General features: G+C 34.1%; 5 protein-coding genes across 5 annotated transcripts; 2 read left to right on the top strand and 3 right to left on the bottom strand.

Moving 5' to 3' along the window:
- LOC104747016 lies at nucleotides 3,757–5,568 on the top strand. Its single transcript, XM_019231576.1, has one exon. It carries the CDS (start codon nucleotides 3,815–3,817, stop codon nucleotides 5,555–5,557), a length of 1,743 nt encoding a protein of 580 aa, XP_019087121.1. The 5' UTR covers nucleotides 3,757–3,814; the 3' UTR covers nucleotides 5,558–5,568.
- On the bottom strand, nucleotides 6,228–8,056 carry LOC104713498 (nitrogen regulatory protein P-II homolog). Its single transcript, XM_010430638.2, has 8 exons — nucleotides 7,793–8,056; nucleotides 7,641–7,686; nucleotides 7,511–7,538; nucleotides 7,044–7,131; nucleotides 6,880–6,947; nucleotides 6,716–6,785; nucleotides 6,589–6,624; nucleotides 6,228–6,492 (listed from the first exon to the last, which is right to left on the bottom strand). Exons 1-8 carry the CDS (start codon nucleotides 7,980–7,982, stop codon nucleotides 6,437–6,439), a joined length of 582 nt encoding a protein of 193 aa, XP_010428940.1. The 5' UTR covers nucleotides 7,983–8,056; the 3' UTR covers nucleotides 6,228–6,436.
- Nucleotides 8,215–9,419, top strand: LOC104713481. The gene is made up of 3 exons (XM_010430615.2): nucleotides 8,215–8,376; nucleotides 8,537–8,611; nucleotides 9,092–9,419. Exons 1-3 carry the CDS (start codon nucleotides 8,245–8,247, stop codon nucleotides 9,251–9,253), a joined length of 369 nt encoding a protein of 122 aa, XP_010428917.1. The 5' UTR covers nucleotides 8,215–8,244; the 3' UTR covers nucleotides 9,254–9,419.
- LOC104713488 (protein NIM1-INTERACTING 1-like) lies at nucleotides 9,310–9,924 on the bottom strand. Its single transcript, XM_010430626.2, has one exon. The coding sequence runs from the start codon at nucleotides 9,821–9,823 to the stop codon at nucleotides 9,377–9,379; it is 447 nt and encodes a 148-aa protein (XP_010428928.1). The 5' UTR covers nucleotides 9,824–9,924; the 3' UTR covers nucleotides 9,310–9,376.
- LOC104713473 (polygalacturonase At1g48100-like) lies at nucleotides 12,602–14,630 on the bottom strand. Its single transcript, XM_010430602.1, has 6 exons — nucleotides 14,211–14,630; nucleotides 13,935–14,102; nucleotides 13,782–13,826; nucleotides 13,470–13,677; nucleotides 13,280–13,364; nucleotides 12,602–13,192 (listed from the first exon to the last, which is right to left on the bottom strand). Exons 1-6 carry the CDS (start codon nucleotides 14,628–14,630, stop codon nucleotides 12,682–12,684), a joined length of 1,437 nt encoding a protein of 478 aa, XP_010428904.1. The 3' UTR covers nucleotides 12,602–12,681.

Here is a 19,100-nt window from a genome sequence, read left to right as displayed (position 1 = left end):
CCTCGTCCAGCTCCCTATCACACCATCTTGTTACGTCTCTCTCTCTCTTTTTCTTGTGTTTCCGCCATCGTTCTGACTTCGTCTCTCTGCTTTTTTGTTTTGCGTTTCAGGATAGATCTTTGGGCAAATCATGGAGTATATAGTCATCATCATCATCATCAACTTCTTGAGAAATTACGTCACCGGTACGATTCTGTCGCTGGTACGTGGGAACATACATGATCGATGTCATTCCTTAAGCTATCACAACACATGCTGCAGGTAGATCCGCTGCCTTCTCTCGGTGGTGTTTGGTTTTAGGTTTTGTTGACTCAATTGATTCGGTTAATCTTCGGATCCGATTTTGATTGCTTCTATCATTCATTTGGTTTGATTTGAAGCAATTGATGATGATGCATGTGTCTTTGCCGAAGTTTGATGGGTCGATGGAGTTTCTTTGGTTTGCAGGCTTAAGTTGTAGATTTTCTTTCTTGGAGATTTGAGAGATCTTTACTGAAGACGAAGATGATGAAGCTCGGCTTTGGAGTTATTTTCTCAGCAAAATTGGAATCCGCTGTAAGTTTCTGCGTGTAGATCGAGATTCCAGTGTAACTTTCCGGCGATTTTGACCGGAATCGAAGTTTTCTGACGATACTTCCGTCTGCCGGTGACCGGCGACTCCTTTCTTTGACTTCCCATGTGTCAACCATCATGTCTCTCTCTTGCCACGTGGTCTGTGTTCCATCTAATCTCTTCAGTCTCAAGGAAGCAATTACGATTGGGCTTGTAGGCTTTTCTTTTAGTAGTTGGGTTGTTTTGCACTTTGGTTTTTTTGGTTGTAATATTGGTCTGTTTATAGGCTTAATCAATAAAGACACTCTAGTGACAAAAAAAAGAAGTAATTAAAAAGACTTTAAAATTAATAAAAGAAATGATTTCAAAACTGGTATTGGTTTAGGATTTAGAAAGAATTTTAATGACTTTAAAAGTTAGGTAAAATATGTTGTTATTCAATCAAGACTTTTAGAAACTCTTTAAAAATTTGGTGTTATTGGTTGTGGATTTGTAAAAAGTTATCTAAAATCTTGATAAATCTAGTGTTATTGGATTAAGAGTTTTATAAAGTCATTAAAAGTTTTATGTTATTCAAGTAAAACAAAAGAATCTTGAATTGTTAAGGAATTCAAATTTTATGTTATTGGTTTAGGATTTTATATCATTTCCTTCATAACAAAAGTCATGAAAAATTTTTCATCAAATAGAAAGATTTTACAAGATTAGAAAAAACAAATCATCAGGATACTAAATCCTAAACCAATACCTCCCCCTTACGTGTTAAACTAAAAATACTATGGGTCCATAAATTTGGTGTATAAGTTTAACATATATATACATATTTTAAATTTAACACTTAAGGTTTTTCAACTAATTTTTAATAATTCGTTTTTAAACTTTTTCTTAAATTAATAAAAAATATTTACAAAACTTAAGTTTTAAATTTTAAATACGTTGAAAATAAACCGGACTTAGCTTCTTGTCCCATCCTACGAGTCTGTAAGCTTGGTGTATAAGTTCAACATGTATATAATTATTTAATTTAACACTTAAGGGTTTTTCAACTAAATTTTAATAAATAGTTTTTTAAAAAATTATTTAAATACAATATAAAAATATTTAAAAAACAAAAATGTTAAATTTTAAATACGTCGAAAACAAACCTAAATTAGCATCCCTTCATATCCTACGGATCCGTAAGCTTGGTGTATAAGTTCAACATGTGTATACGTATTTTTAATTTAACACTTAAAGTTTTTTCAACTAATTTTTAATAACTCTTTTTAAAAAATTCTATAAATTTAATATAAAAAATATTTCAGAAGTTAAGTGTTAAATTTGAATACGTTGAAAAAAACTAGATTTAGCATCCCGTCTCATCCTACCGGTCCATAAGTTTGGTGTATAAGTTTAACATGTATATACTTTTTTTAAGATTTAACACTTAAGGTTTTTCAAATAATTTTTAATAAATCGTTTTTGAAAAATGTTTAAATTTAATATAAATAATATTTTCAAAACTTAAATGTTTTTAAATACGTCGAAAACAAACCAAACCAGATTTTGCATCCCATCCAATCCTACGGATCTGTAAGCTTGGTGTATAAATTCAATATGTGTATACATATTTTAAATTTAACACCTAAGGTTTTTTCAACTAATTAACAAATCATTTTTAAACAAATTCTTAAATTTAATATAAAACTAATTTTAAAAACTTAAGTATTAAATTTAAATATTGTCAAACGAGAGAAGAGAGAAATAACTCAATTAGAAATGATATTGCTAGTGGAATATTCCAACTTTGGATGAACATAAAAAATTCTGTTGGGGTGATAAAAAGGAGACAAAGAACTACTAACAAACCGGTTTACTTGTTGTGTCATCATGTCCTTTGCCTTGCCAGGTGAAAGCACTTTTTACATAATTAATAAATCTCCCTAACTGGAATTCCAATCTACATTGTCACTTCGATAGAAGGTGTCCGTTAAGATACAATGTTTCTCCTTTTCAAGGAGCTGCAACTTCTTCTTAAGGACATGAACATTTAAAAATGAAGAAATCAGTTAGGTCTCGCACTTAGAAACACAAGCAACATTGTCACAATTATGAGCTTTTCTCAGATATATCAATGATTGGTACACCGAAACAAATGAAACCACGAACTTTAAAAGCTTTTACCTGACAATTGCTTCACCCTTGTAAATTTTGAGTCTGGAACATAATCTAACAAAAACAAGATTTTAAAATATGTAATCCTATCAGATCAAAGATTTTAAATTTTACATCAATATTTACGTAATCATAAATGGATCATGCCGATTGGTACAGCTAAAGATTTTTAAATTGGCGATTTTTTACAAGTGGTCACCATCAGAAAGATGAAACGCTTCCACGAATATGGTCTATGGCTAGTCGATGTCGATGATCATGCTCTTGAGTCTCCATTAGGGGAAATTACAGTAAATTCTAATGAGGTAAAGAAAGATAGTTTTACTGAGCTAATTACTTAAAAAATTTTGGGGATCTCTAAAGGTATGTGTGAGTATTATATATGACTAATCCAGTCGTAATGTTTGACAGAAACAGAGGAAAACAGGGGAAATACAGAGATAGGGAGATGTTTGTGGCAGACAAAATTTGGCCTGTATGTAGTAAACAAATGAGATTTGAGATGTATATGTCTTTGACAGTACTTGAATCACAAAGTTTATTAAGCTAGTTACACACAGAGCAAAGCTATAGTTTTAGCACCCTCCATCTAAATTATCTTTGTTTCGTTTCATCTAAAAAAGAGATATGCATGAATCCAACAAAGTGTAAATTGTATATTCTTCGCTTTAAGGACCACCATACGATACCATTTGACTTAGCTGCACTGTATAGACTTAGGTGTTACTGGCCGTTCTCCCGCTATCACCCACAAGCACTGCATTTGATTGCTAACGGTTGATACCAATCATATATATAAACCGCTTTGTACCGTTTCCAACTGTTCCAAATGGCTAGAACTCAAAAGCTTTTTCTCCGCTTTACTATTTTGTTGTAAGTGGTTTGTTTTTATAAAACAATACTAATGGATTAGTTATATTGTCACCATCATAAAAGCATAATAATTACTATCTTTTATTGTTAATGAAAGACCACCAAATTCAAAAGTCTTATAACTATTAATTTTATAAGAACATCAGTTGAGAGAGAACGAAACGTTAAAGGATCGATCATACCTTTTCCGATTTCAGATCCAACCTTTTTTTTCTTCTTCTTTAACCATCTATCCATGGATTCTGAGGGAGTGTTAATATCGGTCATCCACGAGCATCTATACTATTCTCGTAAGAGCTTATTCGTTCATTTACACTGTTTTAAGTACCCACCACCAGAGGTTATTGACATTTCCAAGACGCATCACCACAAGCTCACCCTTCTCAAGAAGCGGGTCAAGGACTTCGAATGTGCTGCTAAATGTGGGAAGATTACTGGTTATGAGTTTCCATACATATGTCATGAATGTGATTTAGCCTTCCATGTAGATTGCGTGTGGCATACGTCAGAAGTAAAACACCCTTTAGAGGTAAACCACTCTTACCACCCTTGGCACCCTCTTAAGCTCCACACAGGTCCATTACCAGACTATTCTGACGGAAAATGTCGTCTTTGCTCAAGAGAGATTGATGTTGACTTGTTTTATCATTGTTCTTCGTGTAATTTCACCTTGGATATGTGTTGTGTTTTAAATCCACCACAACTATCTCTTCTGAATTTGAAAGCTCATGACCACCAACTCACCCTTCTCCCAAGACTCCGTTCTTTTACATGTAACGCTTGCGGTTTGACTGGCGATCGAAGCCCTTACATCTGTGTTCAATGTGACTTCATGATCCATCAGGACTGTCTTGACCTTCCACGCGTCATAAACATTAATCGGCATGATCACCGCATTTCTAGAACCCCTGTTCTTGGTGTTGTGAATTCTGTATGTGGAGTTTGTCGCCAAGAGGTGGATTGGACTTGTGGAGGTTTTTCTTGTCATAGGTGTCCCGACTATGTCGTTCATTCGAAATGTGCTACTAGGTATGATGTGTGGAATGGGAAAGAACTTGAAGGAGTTCCTGAAGAAACAGAAGATATAGAGCCATTTGTGGTAATAGACAACACAATACAACATTTCAGCCACAAAGAGCATTACCTAAGACTCCACGTTAATGGTGTTATATGTGACGACAACAAGCGGTGCAGGGCATGCACCCATCCCATCTGTCTCGAATCCTTCTACAGTTGTATGGATTGTGACTTTATTTTCCACCAAAACTGCGCTGGATTTCCTCGAATGAAACGACATGTGCTACACAATGAGCGTCTTACTCTAATTACAAACAAGTCTGATTATTTTCGGTGTCATGCTTGCGATAGATGGTCCAATGGTTTCAGATACTATAATTGGCTCAAGACACTCGATGTTCGGTGCGCTTCAATTTCTGAGCCATTTTTCCATCCAAGTCATTTTGGTTCTGCCTTATATTACACTTCAGCAAATGAAGAACTTTGTTGCAATGGCTGCAAAGAGAAGAGTTATCATGTGCTCAGGTGCATTGAATTGAATTGTGGATTTGCTATATGCTTCAATTGCGCCACTATGCCACAAGTGGTAAAGCATAGAACTGAGGATCATCCTCTCTCACTATGCTATGGTGAAAAGGCTAGTGGCAAATACTGGTGTGACATTTGTGAAGAAGAAACCAATCCAGAGACTTGGTTCTACACATGTAAAGACCAACAAGCTAGTTTACATACAAATTGTGTGCTTGGAGACTTTTCAGGGCTCATGCCAAAAACCACGATTGAATATGAGCAAAAATATTTTGAGGTGGTGCTCAATAATGGTATAACTCGTCCAATTTGCAGGTGGTGTAACTTGCATTGCATTTTTCCTATCATCGTGAAGAAACATGCAACCTATGATAAATACTATTGCTCTATGTTTTGCATGACTCATCCTATCTATCTAAAGCACGATTTCTAGCGAGTGGGGTTTTCTTTGTTCTTGTATAATTTCTTTTACAAGTTAATTTCCATTATAAGTTGGTTTCCTTAATGTACTATTTATCTAAGAATCTTACACGAGTACTGTCTATTTTTTTTTTTTTTTTTAAATGTAAAATTTATTGATACTACTTAACCTCATATACATGATACTACTTAACCTCATAATACACAAGCCTATACATGATTACACATATGTTAGAACGTGTGCTTAGCTTATGTGATCGTAGTAGAGGAGAGACAAGATGCGGTGACGGTGAACTGTCCCCCCTTCTAGCCGACGTACAGACGTCCAACGGTTCTGCAGATCAGTTGCAAGGAGGTCACGCACTGCCTTGTCAATAGCCCTTCAGCATGTAGATAGAGTAGTTTGGAGTATAATTTCGCATGTAGATAGAGTAGTTTGGAGTATAATTTCAGGTAGCGGGAGACTAGTGTTACATATTTGAGCAGAGATCTCTACTGTTCTGTTCTGTAATCTTGACATTTAAAATGATTCCCATCACATAATGTCAATGTGCATTGGATGAACATGTTCAAAGCGTTGCAGACTTTTATCTGTTTCAGGGCCATGTGTTGACAGTAATAAAGTAAACGAAGTCTTGGCCAACGGCGTCTTCAAAGCATGTTGGTTCCAGATTTGCCAAAAATAAAAAACAGGGACTTCAATTTTTATTAGGAACAGAATTTCGATGTCTGAGAACCAGGACAGATGTTTTCTGCATAATTCATGTACAGTTAAAACACATCTTGATCGATTCAACAGAAAACCAAACACAGACTCCATTCATTATTATTATTCGCAGAAACAAGATCTAGAGACCGAAATGATAACACCATTCATAAGCTCGGTTTGTTCCTAGGACGGTGAAAGCATATCACCAGTCATCTTCTCTGCTTTCTCCCCACGCTCACCTAAAATGTTTTACCAACATACAGACATATTTTAAGGCAAGCCAAGATTTGTGTCTTTTCTTACAACAAGAAAAAGACTTTTTGAAGTTTTTTTACCTGTCCGAACTCTTATGACATCTGACACAGGCAGAACTGTAGATAACCAACAAAAGACCATCACAATCTGAGTAAATTCATGTTGCATTTTGAAACATAAATCTGATTGTGAAAAGAGTATAGTTACCGAAAATTTTGCCATCACCAATCTCTCCTGTCCTGGCTCCATCAATTATTGTGTTGATTACAGATTCCACCTGCAACAAGAAAAAAAAAAGTAATGGTTCAAACTCGAATTTCAAACTCGAATTTCACTTAACAAGTTTCGATTTTTTAAAAGCATATACGTACTTGGTCTTTCTTAACAACGATTTCCATTTTAACTTTAGCAACAAAGTTGTCTTCCGAGAACTCAGAGCCTGTAAATGCAACCCATGTGTATAGAAAAGTCATGAACACATTTTGACAATAAGAAGAATCATCAAAACCAATTCTTGAATGCGAAGTCTTATTACCACCATGTCTCTCGGTGGAACCACCTTGTGCACCAAACCCTCGAACATCAGAGACAGTAACACCTCGAATCCCGATTTTCAATAAAGCCTTGATATTTTTTTCCATATATAATATATTCATGAAACAGAGAAACTCAAGATTTAGTTGGATTTTTCCACAAGTACAATACTCATCTGTATGTTAATGGAAGTAACAACACTAAACCCTTCAACTCGAATTCACAGTTTGACCAATCATCCTATTGAGTTCAGTTCACTGACAGAATCTGATCTTCGCATGCATAGATATGAAAACTTATACTCTTAAATTATTTCCCAAACTTCCGATTTAATAGTATTCAAAATCCACATTTCAAAGACTATATAGACTCTTCTTGTATAACAACTAATAAGGAAAGCCACAAGAGAGTAGCAAAGTTCAAATCTTTTCACATATCAAAACTGAGAGAGGACAAGGAAGATCTTACAGATGAAACTTGCTGAATTCTCCATGGCCTTTTAATATCCCAACAACATTCATACATTTCAAAAATGAAGAAATCAGTTAGGTCTCCACTTAGAAACACAAACAACATTGTGTCACATACCAATCTTTACCTGACAATAGCTTCAACCTTGTAAAATTTTGAGTCTGGAACATAATCTAACAAAAATTAAGATAAGAGAAATGCTATGACACACACTCAAAATATAAAACCCAATTGATCAAAAGAAAAGATCAGAAACAACCACATCACTGTTTGGCTTACCAGAAGATCCCACAGCTCTAACGACAGGTAAAACACGAGTAGTGTTGGTCGGTGATCTCGTGACCAAATCGAGGCGAGAATGTCTGAATCCAGAACAAATCGAAATGCAATCAGAGAAAGCAATGTTCTTTCGATCAGAACAGAAACCGAGTGAAGTTATCGAGATGGGTTTCGCCATTGTCGCCGCCATGATTGTTTTTTGTTAGTTTTACACAACTTTTCGAGAGTTTGTTTTTGATTTCAACCATCGAAAGCGAAGGAGGAGGAAGGTAGTATAATGGAAGTAAGTAACTTCGAAGTTGACGACGAGTCGGTTTAGCTGATATTACCGGTTTAGTATTGAAATTATTACCCGGTTTACACCGGTTAAGTCGGTTTAGTATCGAGTCTCTCTCTCGTCTGCTTTAAAAAGTTAGGATTTTTCGATTTTACAGGGTGAGGTGTGAAAACAAATGGCTGAGGAAGATTACATACACAGAATCAGTACGGATCAAGAATGGGAAGAGTTTAAGAAGAATGGATCATCTCTTGGTGGAGAACTCGATAAGTCTACTGGTTGTTTTCATCTCAGCAAGCTCGATCAGGTCTCTCTCTCTCTCTATATATTAAAGATCTCGACTTTTTCCATATGGGTGTTTACGAAACATCGAGATTTAGCTTTGACCTTGTGAAAAGTCAATACTTTTTTTTATGTAGGTTTGAGTTTACTGCTTTTAGTTATGAAATTGCTTCTGTGGTTTCTAGGTACAATCGACATTGAAGAACTTTTTCTTGAATGTTAAAGAAGATCTTTACCTTCTCCAAATCGATCCTAAGAAGGTTTGTTCATTGATGTTGTTGACTCTTTATACTTTAATTTGAAACATATGGGGATTATAAATATTTTGGTATTAGGGATCCTCTAGTTTGGTGAGTGGTTTATCTTGTCAAACGTTTGTTTATTGTGTGATTAGCTCCACGTTTAAGTAGATGAACATTTAATGATACTTCTTGAGCCTGCCTTGTATTTTGTGCTGTTGAATGATCCTAGAGTTGATTGTGTGTGGTTCATGCTAGAGTTACTACTCTTTTGTTTACCAACTAAAGACAAACACAATCTAAGTAAGAGAACCATAGTCTTTAGGATGCACACTGATGTGAATCATTTGAATCCTGAAGTGAAACTTATGCTTCGATGATATTTCGAACATGTTTTAGTGCTGAGAAGACAATGAGCCTAGATTCTAAGATTGTGGAATCGCCCGTAACATTAGAGATTGACATGTTTTTTTGTTGTTGTTTCATGTGTTTGTTTTGCAGCTTGGAGATGGATTGATCTATGAAGCTGTGGATGAAGTGAACAGCTTCCCTCACTTCTATGGTCCAGACAAAACCTTTGTTCCTCTACCTCTAGATTCTGTCGTCAAAGCTGAGAAGTTAACATTCAGCAATGGCAATTTCACCTGCAGCTTCTTGACTTGAATGATCCACCCGGTTTATGTGTGTAATTGCAATGTCGCTTTTAATAATCAAGTAAATTAAGAAAGTTTTTGTTTCTTATTCACGAAAAGAGAATATCAGAACCAGAAACAGAGTGTATTATTATTACAATGCAAGATTAAGATCTAAACCATTATCTAATAAACCATCATTAAGATCCAAACCATTATCTTCTCTTATCTCCTTCTCTGCTTCTTCTTCTTTGTCTTCTGCTTCTTCTTCTTCTTCCTCGTCCTGTTCTTGATTCTTGTTGGTAGGGCTAATCGAATTCGATGATGGCTTTAAGTTTAAATCAACACAGTGAGAGAAATCTTCAGGACGGAATACGGGAACAATGCCGGAGTCGGATCTTTTGGTCGGAATCGAAGCAACGTCGCCGGAATCTTGAGTTAACTCTTGTCGTCTTCGTTTCTTGGCCTCTCGATAGTTTTTGATCAGACTAAAGAACATATCCATCTTCTTGTTCTCCAACTCTTCGTCTTCGTGTGAGTCATCGATCTCGTTGATCATCTTGTTCTCTGTCTTTTTCTCTTCTTTGTTCATTATCGCCATGACAATGTGGGGAGGAGGAAGAGTATGATGAAGAAGAAGAGGAAGAAGAAGAGAAGAAAGATTTGGTTTTTGTTTCTTTTTTATTTTTATTTTGGGGAATTTTTAGGGTTTCGAGGAGAAATGTTTATTGTGAGAAGATAATGTAATGTATTAGGTGATGGAGTTTTAAGTAAAAGACTAAATTACCCCTTTAAACATGTATTTTATTTGGTATTTTTGTAATTTTTGTCTTTTTACTAATTGGTGTTTGAATTTTAATTGATTTTGAATAGTGAAAACTGAAAATTCTCATTGACTTCACCATTTATTTTGTTTTCTTTACATTCAAAATAAAATAAAATTTAATCATTTAAGATCACAAAGTTCATTCATATTTTGAGGATTTTAATATTTAACTTTTGAATCATATTTAACTCTATGAATACATAATAATAATAATTTAATGAAAATGAAATAAAGAATGACCAACTAAAGAGAATTTAAATTAATTTAATGAAATTGATATTAAAAACAAGTTAATCACACATGTCAATTAGAGTATATTATACTATACAACTAATATTATAGTCAGGTAATTTTATTTTTATTTTTTTGTTAAACAGTCAGGTAGTTTATTCAATACTCCATAATTTATGTTCATTGTGGAAAACGTGATCAGGGGGCAAGAAAGTAAAAAGGAATTATTTCTCTTAGGGCATCTCCAACCCACCTCTATATTTGCTTTTTAACTCTATTTTAGGGTAAAATCTACTCCAACCCATCTCTATTTCTACCTCTATAATAGAGATCTCTATTTTTTCCTCTATATATAGAGGAACTCTATTTTTTCCTCTATAATAGAGTTGAACTTTTTTATTTATAAAATGGTCCTTGAACTTTTAACACTTTTATATTTATAATCAAAATAAATAAAATATATATTTAAATAGTTTAATAATAATTTAATGAAGTATATTAATAGGATAATTGATTATAAAGTTAAATTTGACTAATTTTAATATTTTGGTTTAAAATTTTTAAAGGTTTTCGTATAGAAAATTTTTAAAGGTTTTTGTATAGAAAAACAATTTTAAAATTTGAGACTATTATTTGCAAAAGAAATTTTTTATAAAATCTTATTAAATATAAATAACTTAAATATTTTAGTTTTTATTCATACCATAACATTATTTTTAATACAACAAAGACTAATTATTTAATATTCTGGTAAATTACTTCTGGATCCACCAATAACATTATTTTATATGATGCAATGTATTTCTTTTAATAAATGTGATATTTAAATAATATTTATGAATGTTAAAAATTTAAATAATATCATAATTTTATGAAAATTTCACAAATACTAAAATAAATGGGTTAGTTTGCAACTTTTATAAGTAAAATGTATTAATAGTAAAATAAAAAAAGAATCTCTATGGAATATTCTTTTTTAGAGAAAAACATAGAGGTATCTATTGGAGCAAAAGTCACCTCTATTATGGAGTTCCTCTATTTTAGAGGTAAAAATAGGGAAAACTATTGGAGATGCTCTTAGTCAATAAATAAGTAGTACTTTAAAACTTAGTCACCGCCATTTGCTCTGTAATTGCAATTTTTTTGTTTTGTTTTTGGGGTCTAGAGAAGACTGTGGAATTTAATTATTGACTATGTGCCTTTACTTTTCATCTAGAAAAATTGATCTAACGTATCAGATTGTGATGCTTACTCTATCATACTGGCCGTTGGATATTGGTCAAATCCCCAACTCGCAAAATGTGATTGTATATAATGGACCATCAACATCTAGGGTGAAGAAAATGCTTGTTCTTGCTTTGAATATTTCTGAAGATACAAAAACTTGAATTTTACGCAGAAAAAAACATATCATTGTCCAGATTTGTTTTCTTTTGAAAAAAAAAACACATTTTATTAGATTTTTTTTTTTGAACTAATCACATTTTATTAGATAATGAGCCATGTTTCATTCGTTAATCTTTCTATATTATTATTGGTTGGTTGTTGAACTAAGAAAAACAAAAACAAAAAACAGTCTTGGGAGAATCCAAAGCTAGTATAGTAGCTAGGATTCAACTCAAATGAGTTTATTTAGCTAGATAGAAATATAGAAAATGAGATTGACATGAAATAGCTTATTAAAGCTTTAATTATTTTGTACAAGTTAAAAGTGAATATGGAAAAAAGCTTTAGATTGCCCCAAAACACAAATGACTTTATATTTGATTTCACAAAAGGAGAAATAGTAAAAGGGATACTTGTTAAAAATACCACTTTGTGAAAAAATATTTTGGATATACCATTTTTTGAAAAGTTTACGGATTTTACCACTTTTGAGAAGAAAAAAAATAAGTATTTTTAGTTTTTTTCAAAATACAATCACACTTAATACCAAATACTAAACCCTAAGAACAAATAGAACCGACTAAACCCAAAAATAACAAATAAAACACATGTTTAATCAAATTTTTGTAACCTTAAAAATGGTAAAATCCACAAACTATTCAAAAAGTGGTAAAATCCACAATAACCACTCCAAAAAATGGTTTTCTCATAATTGATTCATAGTAAAATTGCTCAAAGTGGTATCGCTTTAGGTTATTTTATATTGATGTTCTAAAGATAAATTCATAAGAATCTTTATTTGCTAAATCTTTAGTTACATGGGCTAATGGACTTCTCCTAAATCACATCTTAAACTTTTTATGGATATTATGTTAGATTGCGACACACCCAAGAATGAAGGAGCTAAACAACTTTCAAAGTTGTAATGTTCTCCACTACATTCTATTCATATATCATATCACTAAAGAAAAAAAGAGAAAATAAACACTCTCTTAATTATTCATCCACAAATCAAGTCATGGTGATCCACAACTCCCTGAAAGACCACCTAACAACGCCGTCGATGGATTCGATTTGAGACACGAGACTGAAGGTACAGAGAACTCATCCGTGATCCCATACGCATTCCAACAGAACGGATCCACATCAGTCTCTCCTTTTGAAGGTAACAATTCAATATCAGAAAGTGTTAAGTTTGTGCACGGGACATTGTTGCTACATCCAAAATGAATAGGGGGACTACGAATATCGTATGTGCCTTTTATACTTTGATATACTATATCATTCACATAAACCGCAGATGTTTTGTTAGCACAACTTTTAGCTGTGCAATAGTATTGATCTATGATTATCGGATTGCGGACAGTATCCATATTGATATTGTCAAACGTTACACCCGAGACAGACCCGGATCCACCTTGCCATGTCTTGATCCGTACTCCGTTGTCCGAAAATTTTATGACAGAGTCTCTAACCGTAACGTTGGAGACGCATGCCCGTGAGTTTCTGTCGCCCAAACTTCCAATGCTACAAATTATATCATTATTATGGATACTGTCCGTAACGTTAACGTTAATGTTAAAAACTAAATTATAAATCACGAGTAGTTTTTACCTAATTCCATGCCCGCCTGGTCCACAAGTGAGATTTCGCACATCGATATTGTATGATCCGGTTCCTATCGAGACACAATCATCTCCTAGCGAAGAAATGAAGAATCTTGAGTTTGCTTACACTCTAATTAGACGTGTAAGTGTATATATAAACATTAGACGTGTATATGTATTGTATACTAGATGTGTACCGTTGGAGATAACAGAGTTGTAAATCTCAACGGAGTTGGAGTTCTCAATGTGGATGCCGTCAGTGTTGGGACTAGAAGACGGAGATATTATTCGAAGGAGGTTGATATGAACTACATGACATTCGTCGAATTTGAGGTGAACCTGTGGGCTGTTTTTTATACTCAGACTTTCCACAATTAGATTCGAGCTCATAAAGAACCTCAAAGCCTGACCACACCAAAAAACATATACACATTTTTCAACATTACAAGTAATGTAATATTATATATTTAAGAAAAACATATTTTTTTCAAATATCTGATTTTACTTACCGCGGGGCTTTCGCATGGACCAGCATGTGCAGTTTTGTTGACATTCTGCTTGAGCATATTAAGATTCACATGTCATATATAATATAATTTTCTAATAATTTCTGTTATGGTTAGTGAAAATGTACATTTTGTAATATATATATAGTTATTTACCCGATGAGGTTTGCAGGGAAGATCCCACCAAGTTTGTCCACGGCCGTCGATAACTCCCACACCTTTTAGAGCCATTCCGTTAACTCTATAAAAGACGAGCCATTGTCTTTTGTTTAAACCGCTCGGCCACGACTTTGGTCCATCCCGTGGCACGATGGTCCCATCAACCTTATTTAATTTGAGAAATAAAATTAAACAAGAGAATTTATAACTAGTAGACCCGAATTATTTAATAAAAGTTTGATACTCATGTAGAAATAAAAATAATTGATTTACTTGGAAGTGTTGGTAAGAACGACAAGGACCAGTGAAAATAGTGGAATGGATCATAAAAGTAAAACCGTAAGGCACAAGCAAGACCGACACAGTGTTGTTGTTGTCGTTGCTACAAGCTGAATCCCAAGCTTTCTTGAACGATTCAGTGTCGTCAGAGACACCGTTGCCTACCGCACCATAGTGCCTGACGTTGTAGACTACTTCGTGGTCGGAATCTTGGGACTGAGATGGAGATTGTGACGCGTCACTAGGGGTTGGTGAGAGAGAAGGAGGCTGAGACGGTGGCTCTGATTTTGGATTGGGATTGTCATTATCTTTGTAATGATGTAGTCTTGCTTCAGTTTCATTGGAGAAGAGAGACAATGTGATGAGAATCAATGTAGTGATAGATAGAATCGGATCACGATACAATTTTAACATTTTGGTTTAGGGTTTGGTTTGGTTTATTTGGTTGCATATATATATGATGATATTTAATGTTAACGCCAAGCAAGAATATATATATTTTGTAAATCTTATGAATGATTTGCACATAATTAATGCTTATGATAAGCTTATCTGTATTAATGCTTCATGAACACGATGTTTTGTGTTATTTCATCGTGTTCATGACAAAGCCCTGATTTGTTGGAAAAATGAATATACGATACTATTGAATAATGCTCCAATTTAGACATCGGAACTTCGTTGGCCACTTAAAGGTTTTGACTTTCTTGAATTCATGTGCTCATACATTCCATTATTTACAAGATTGTGAAGTTTCTAATTCGTGTGCAAAATAATAGCTTTGTTTCATGTCGACAAGACAACTATTCAATCTTCGGAACAATTTTACAGCTAGATTCACAGTTTGTGCAATGCTATAGTTGCAGCTGTTTTGCGAAATAAAATTATTAAAATACACAAATTATAATATTGACAATTGAAAGATAATCGAAAATAATACCATCACTTTGTTAGTATCTCTACGTATAATAATCCCTGCTATTAATTGAGAAGATACTTTATAAAATATGACATGTTTCTGTTAAAAATTAAATTACAGGACATTGCCATTAGTCTTTAACTTTAACACTATTTTAATATATATTTTTTTTTGACGATTCACTATTTTAATATTTTTTATAATAAGTGCAAAACGTTATTTTGAAATTTTTTTATTTATTTCATTAGAATTATGTTCATCATCTTTATATACTTATTTAAGCAATGTTGTTAGAAATTTAACTCTACTATAGCATATTACAAAAATACCATTGTATTTTAATTAATTTAATAACTAACCAAAAAACTTTTATTGGTTTATATAAAAAATTATAGAAAAAGGTAAGGAAAAAGACGAAACCTGCTACGAACCAAATCCAGAGTTTGGTTTTTTTGTTGCAGTAGCAGAAACCGCCATGAAGCTTTTGGCTTGCTGAGTGCATAAGAGCTTTCTGAGATTTCTTGAGTGATTTTTGTAGAGGAGTGCGACACTGTTGAACAAATCTACGTTGAATGATGATTCTAGTTATGAAAAAGAAGAAGAAAAGAAAAACTATCACTTTAATCATCACGACAAAGAGAAACGTAGAAAACGAAGAGAAGCAAATCGAAAATTATTACTAAGTATGGAAAACGCTAAGTGGAAGAGAAGGTTTCGATATTTCAAATCATAGAGAAAGAGGAAGACTCTTAGAACATCTCCAATAATTGGATCCTATAAAATAGGATCCAACTATATTTATAATTGAAAAAAATGCAAAGATAAAAATGATACATGCCACACACCAAAACCATAACAATGTGTAAATAAGAAAAAGCAAATCTGAAAATATTACTAAGTGTAAAAATTTGCAAAACAATTGCTTAAATTTTGCTTAAGAATTGCTAAACAATTTTGTTTCCATATTATTTATAAGTTTAGGTATGAAAGAAATAATAACTAACTTTATTTGGGTATAAATTTTGAATATATATAAAATAAGGGACTAATTATTAATTTATAATTTAACGAAAAAAGAATTAAAGCCCCCTATAACATGGACACAAAAATAGAGATATCTATTTTGGGATAGGTTAGAAAGGTTTATTTCTCTAAAATGGAGTTTACACATAGAAATGGTTATAGGTTGGTGCTGAGCTAGTGAATAAGGAGGGGGTCAACTGACCCCATAACATTTATGAAATTTTTAATTTAGGCTTGTATATGTATTATACAATTGCAAATTTGGTTTGTTTTTAGTGAGTTGACCCACATGTCTCAAGTTCTACTACTACTTTTGAACCCTTCTTTTTATTTTTCTATACTAATATTTTGTGTTTCTTTAATCTCTTAAGTTTTTTTATAATAACTCATATACTAGATAGTTATCCGTGCTGTATAGCATGGGAAATGTTTGCGTAAATTTTACTGTAATTTGTTAGTTATAAAATAATAGTAAAAGTTTTATTTGATTTACTCTGTACATTTTATAATATTTTATATTTAATTTACTTAGTTTCATACTCTGATTTCAACCTCGTACATGATACAATATTCAAATCCGTGAATTATATAAATTTGCTAAAATCCATAAAATAAAACAAAACCCGTGTTGAAGCGATCGTGTTTAGAAATCTCGATTTAACTTTTTGATATTTTGTTAATTGTATATATTATATTGAATAAAATCTAACATTTGTGATTTGTTAGATTTTAATAAGATGATAATGCGTCGATGTACATTGCAAAATATTGAATAAATTAGATATAATTTTATATATATTTAAAATATAAGCAATGTTGTATCTTAGGTTTAAAATATATCTTTCATTATTAAACAATTTAGGATAAAAAATATTTAAATTTAGTTTTATAAATAAAATTAAGAGGGGTGTATTTATAGGAGAGCTATATATGTAAAGGATAAATGTGTAAACTAGTAGTGGTGAAACCCTACATATCTTATGTATATATATTGTACAAACATCTCAATAACACACAACCTTTTTCTTACATGGTATCAGACCAATAGGATCCAAAGACCTAGCTCTTTTTCTCGCCGCCTCCTTCTTCTTTCTATGTCTTCTATTCTCTTCTTCTTCCTTGCTTCTCTTCTCATGGCGGCTTCTTCTGATGTCATTGACTCTTCTGCTACCACAAACCTTCACACGGTCAATATGTCGAATGTCACCAAGCTCACTGCTTCCAACTTCTTGATGTGGAATCGTCAAGTGTGTGCTCTGCTTGCCGGTTATGGTCTCGCCGGTTACCTCGACGGATCTATGGCTGCACCGGCTCCAACAGTTACAACGAATGGTGCTACTACGGTCAATCCTGATTACACGTTCTAGGAGCGACAAGATCAACTCATTTACTCTTCTTTGTTGGGTGCAATTTCGGTTGAGGTTCAATTGGTCTTGTCTAAAACCACCACCTCTGCTCAGATTTGGAGTCTTCTCTCCTCTACCTATGCTCGTCCAAGTTGGGGTCACATCAAGCAGATCCGTGAACAGATCCGCATGTGGAAGAAGGGCTCTCGTACGGTCGATGAATACGTTCAAGGCTTCATTACTCGTTTTGATCAGCTTGCTCTTCTTGGGAAACCTTATGAACCTGAAGAGCAAATTGATTATATTCTCACCGGCCTTCCAGAAGATTACAAACCGGTGATTGATCAAATTGATGGCCATGACACACCTCCATCTTTAACAACGTTGCATGAAAAGTTGATCAACTATGAGTTGAAGCTCCTCTCCCAAGGCTCAGTCTCGTCGCTCGTACCTGTTACTACTAATGTTGCGTCTTACAAGAGCCATGGCAATAACAACAACCCTCGTTCATCCAATCGCTATGCCCCTCGCGGTCAACAACATCACCCTCGAGGATCTCAAGGCCGTGGCTACCAAGGTCGATGCCAACTCTTTGGTGTCTTTGGTCATAGTGCGCGAAGGTGTTCTCAATTCCAGGTGTCCGGTTCCGGTTCTACCTCCTCCGGTGGTAGTTATTTCTTAGGCATTGAGGTGATTAGAACACCAACGGGGCTTCATCTGATGCAGCACAAGTACATCACTGATCTCTTAGCCAAGGTGAATATGCTTGACTCTAAACCTATTCCCACACCTATGTCGTCCTCCTCCACACTTACGGTTCTGTCTGCGACACCACTTGCCGACGCCAAGGACTATCGAATGGTGGTTTGCAGCCTTCTGTACTTGGCGTTCACCAGACTTGATATTGCTTTCTCGGTAAATCGTTTATCACAATTTATGCATAAACCGACAAATGCACATTGGCAGGCTGTTAAGCGTGTATTACATTATCTTAATGGTACTCACTCTCTTGGTATTTTCCTTCGCCGAGATGCTCCGCTCACCGTCCATGCGTTTTCTGATGCTGATTGGGGTCGTGATCGTGCCAACTATGTCTCCACCAATGCTTACATTATCTACTTTGGTGGCAGTCCCATCTCTTGGTCCTCCAAGAAACAGCGCAGTGTGTCTCGTTCCTCCACCGAAGCAGAGTATCGAGCAGTTGCGAATACAGCCTCGAACTGCGATGGGTTTGCTCGTTGCTTCAAGAAATGGGTATTGCGTTACCATTAGCTCCTGTTATCTACTGTGATAACATTGGTGCTACTTACCTGTGTGCCAACCCGGTGTTCCATACCAAGATGAAACACGTTGCTATTGATTATCACTTTGTCAGAGAGCATGTTCAATCGGGTGTTTTACGTGTTGCTCACATATCTGGGGATGATCAGCTCGCGGATGCATTGACTAAACCTCTACTGGGTCCTCGATTTCATACTCTTAATGTCAAGATTGGAGTGCAAAAACTCCCTCCATCTTGAGGGGGCATATAGGAGAGTTATATATGTAAAGGATAAATGTGTAAACTAGTAGTGGTGAAACCCTACGTATCTTATG

The sequence above is a fragment of the Camelina sativa genome, chromosome 2 (assembly GCF_000633955.1).
Source record: "Camelina sativa cultivar DH55 chromosome 2, Cs, whole genome shotgun sequence".
Classification (NCBI taxonomy): Eukaryota; Viridiplantae; Streptophyta; class Magnoliopsida; order Brassicales; family Brassicaceae; genus Camelina; species Camelina sativa.
Note: the sequence above shows the minus strand (reverse complement) of the source record. Positions and strands in the feature narration are given on the sequence as shown.

Coding starts and splice junctions, on each gene's coding strand:
- LOC104713488 (XM_010430626.2), bottom strand. CDS start 9,823: ATGGCGATAATGAACAAAGAAGAGAAAAAGACAGAGAACAAGATGATC.
- LOC104713481 (XM_010430615.2), top strand. CDS start 8,245: ATGGCTGAGGAAGATTACATACACAGAATCAGTACGGATCAAGAATGG. Junction 8,377..8,536: donor ATCTCAGCAAGCTCGATCAG/GTCTCTCTCTCT, acceptor TGTGGTTTCTAG/GTACAATCGACATTGAAGAA. Junction 8,612..9,091: donor TCCAAATCGATCCTAAGAAG/GTTTGTTCATTG, acceptor TTTGTTTTGCAG/CTTGGAGATGGATTGATCTA.
- LOC104713498 (XM_010430638.2), bottom strand. CDS start 7,982: ATGGCGGCGACAATGGCGAAACCCATCTCGATAACTTCACTCGGTTTC. Junction 7,687..7,792: donor TAGAGCTGTGGGATCTTCTG/GTAAGCCAAACA, acceptor AATTTTTGTTAG/ATTATGTTCCAGACTCAAAA. Junction 6,493..6,588: donor TGTCATAAGAGTTCGGACAG/GTAAAAAAACTT, acceptor AAAACATTTTAG/GTGAGCGTGGGGAGAAAGCA.
- LOC104713473 (XM_010430602.1), bottom strand. CDS start 14,630: ATGTTAAAATTGTATCGTGATCCGATTCTATCTATCACTACATTGATT. Junction 14,103..14,210: donor GTTCTTACCAACACTTCCAA/GTAAATCAATTA, acceptor AAATTAAATAAG/GTTGATGGGACCATCGTGCC. Junction 13,193..13,279: donor CCAGGCGGGCATGGAATTAG/GTAAAAACTACT, acceptor TATAATTTGTAG/CATTGGAAGTTTGGGCGACA.
- LOC104747016 (XM_019231576.1), top strand. CDS start 3,815: ATGGATTCTGAGGGAGTGTTAATATCGGTCATCCACGAGCATCTATAC.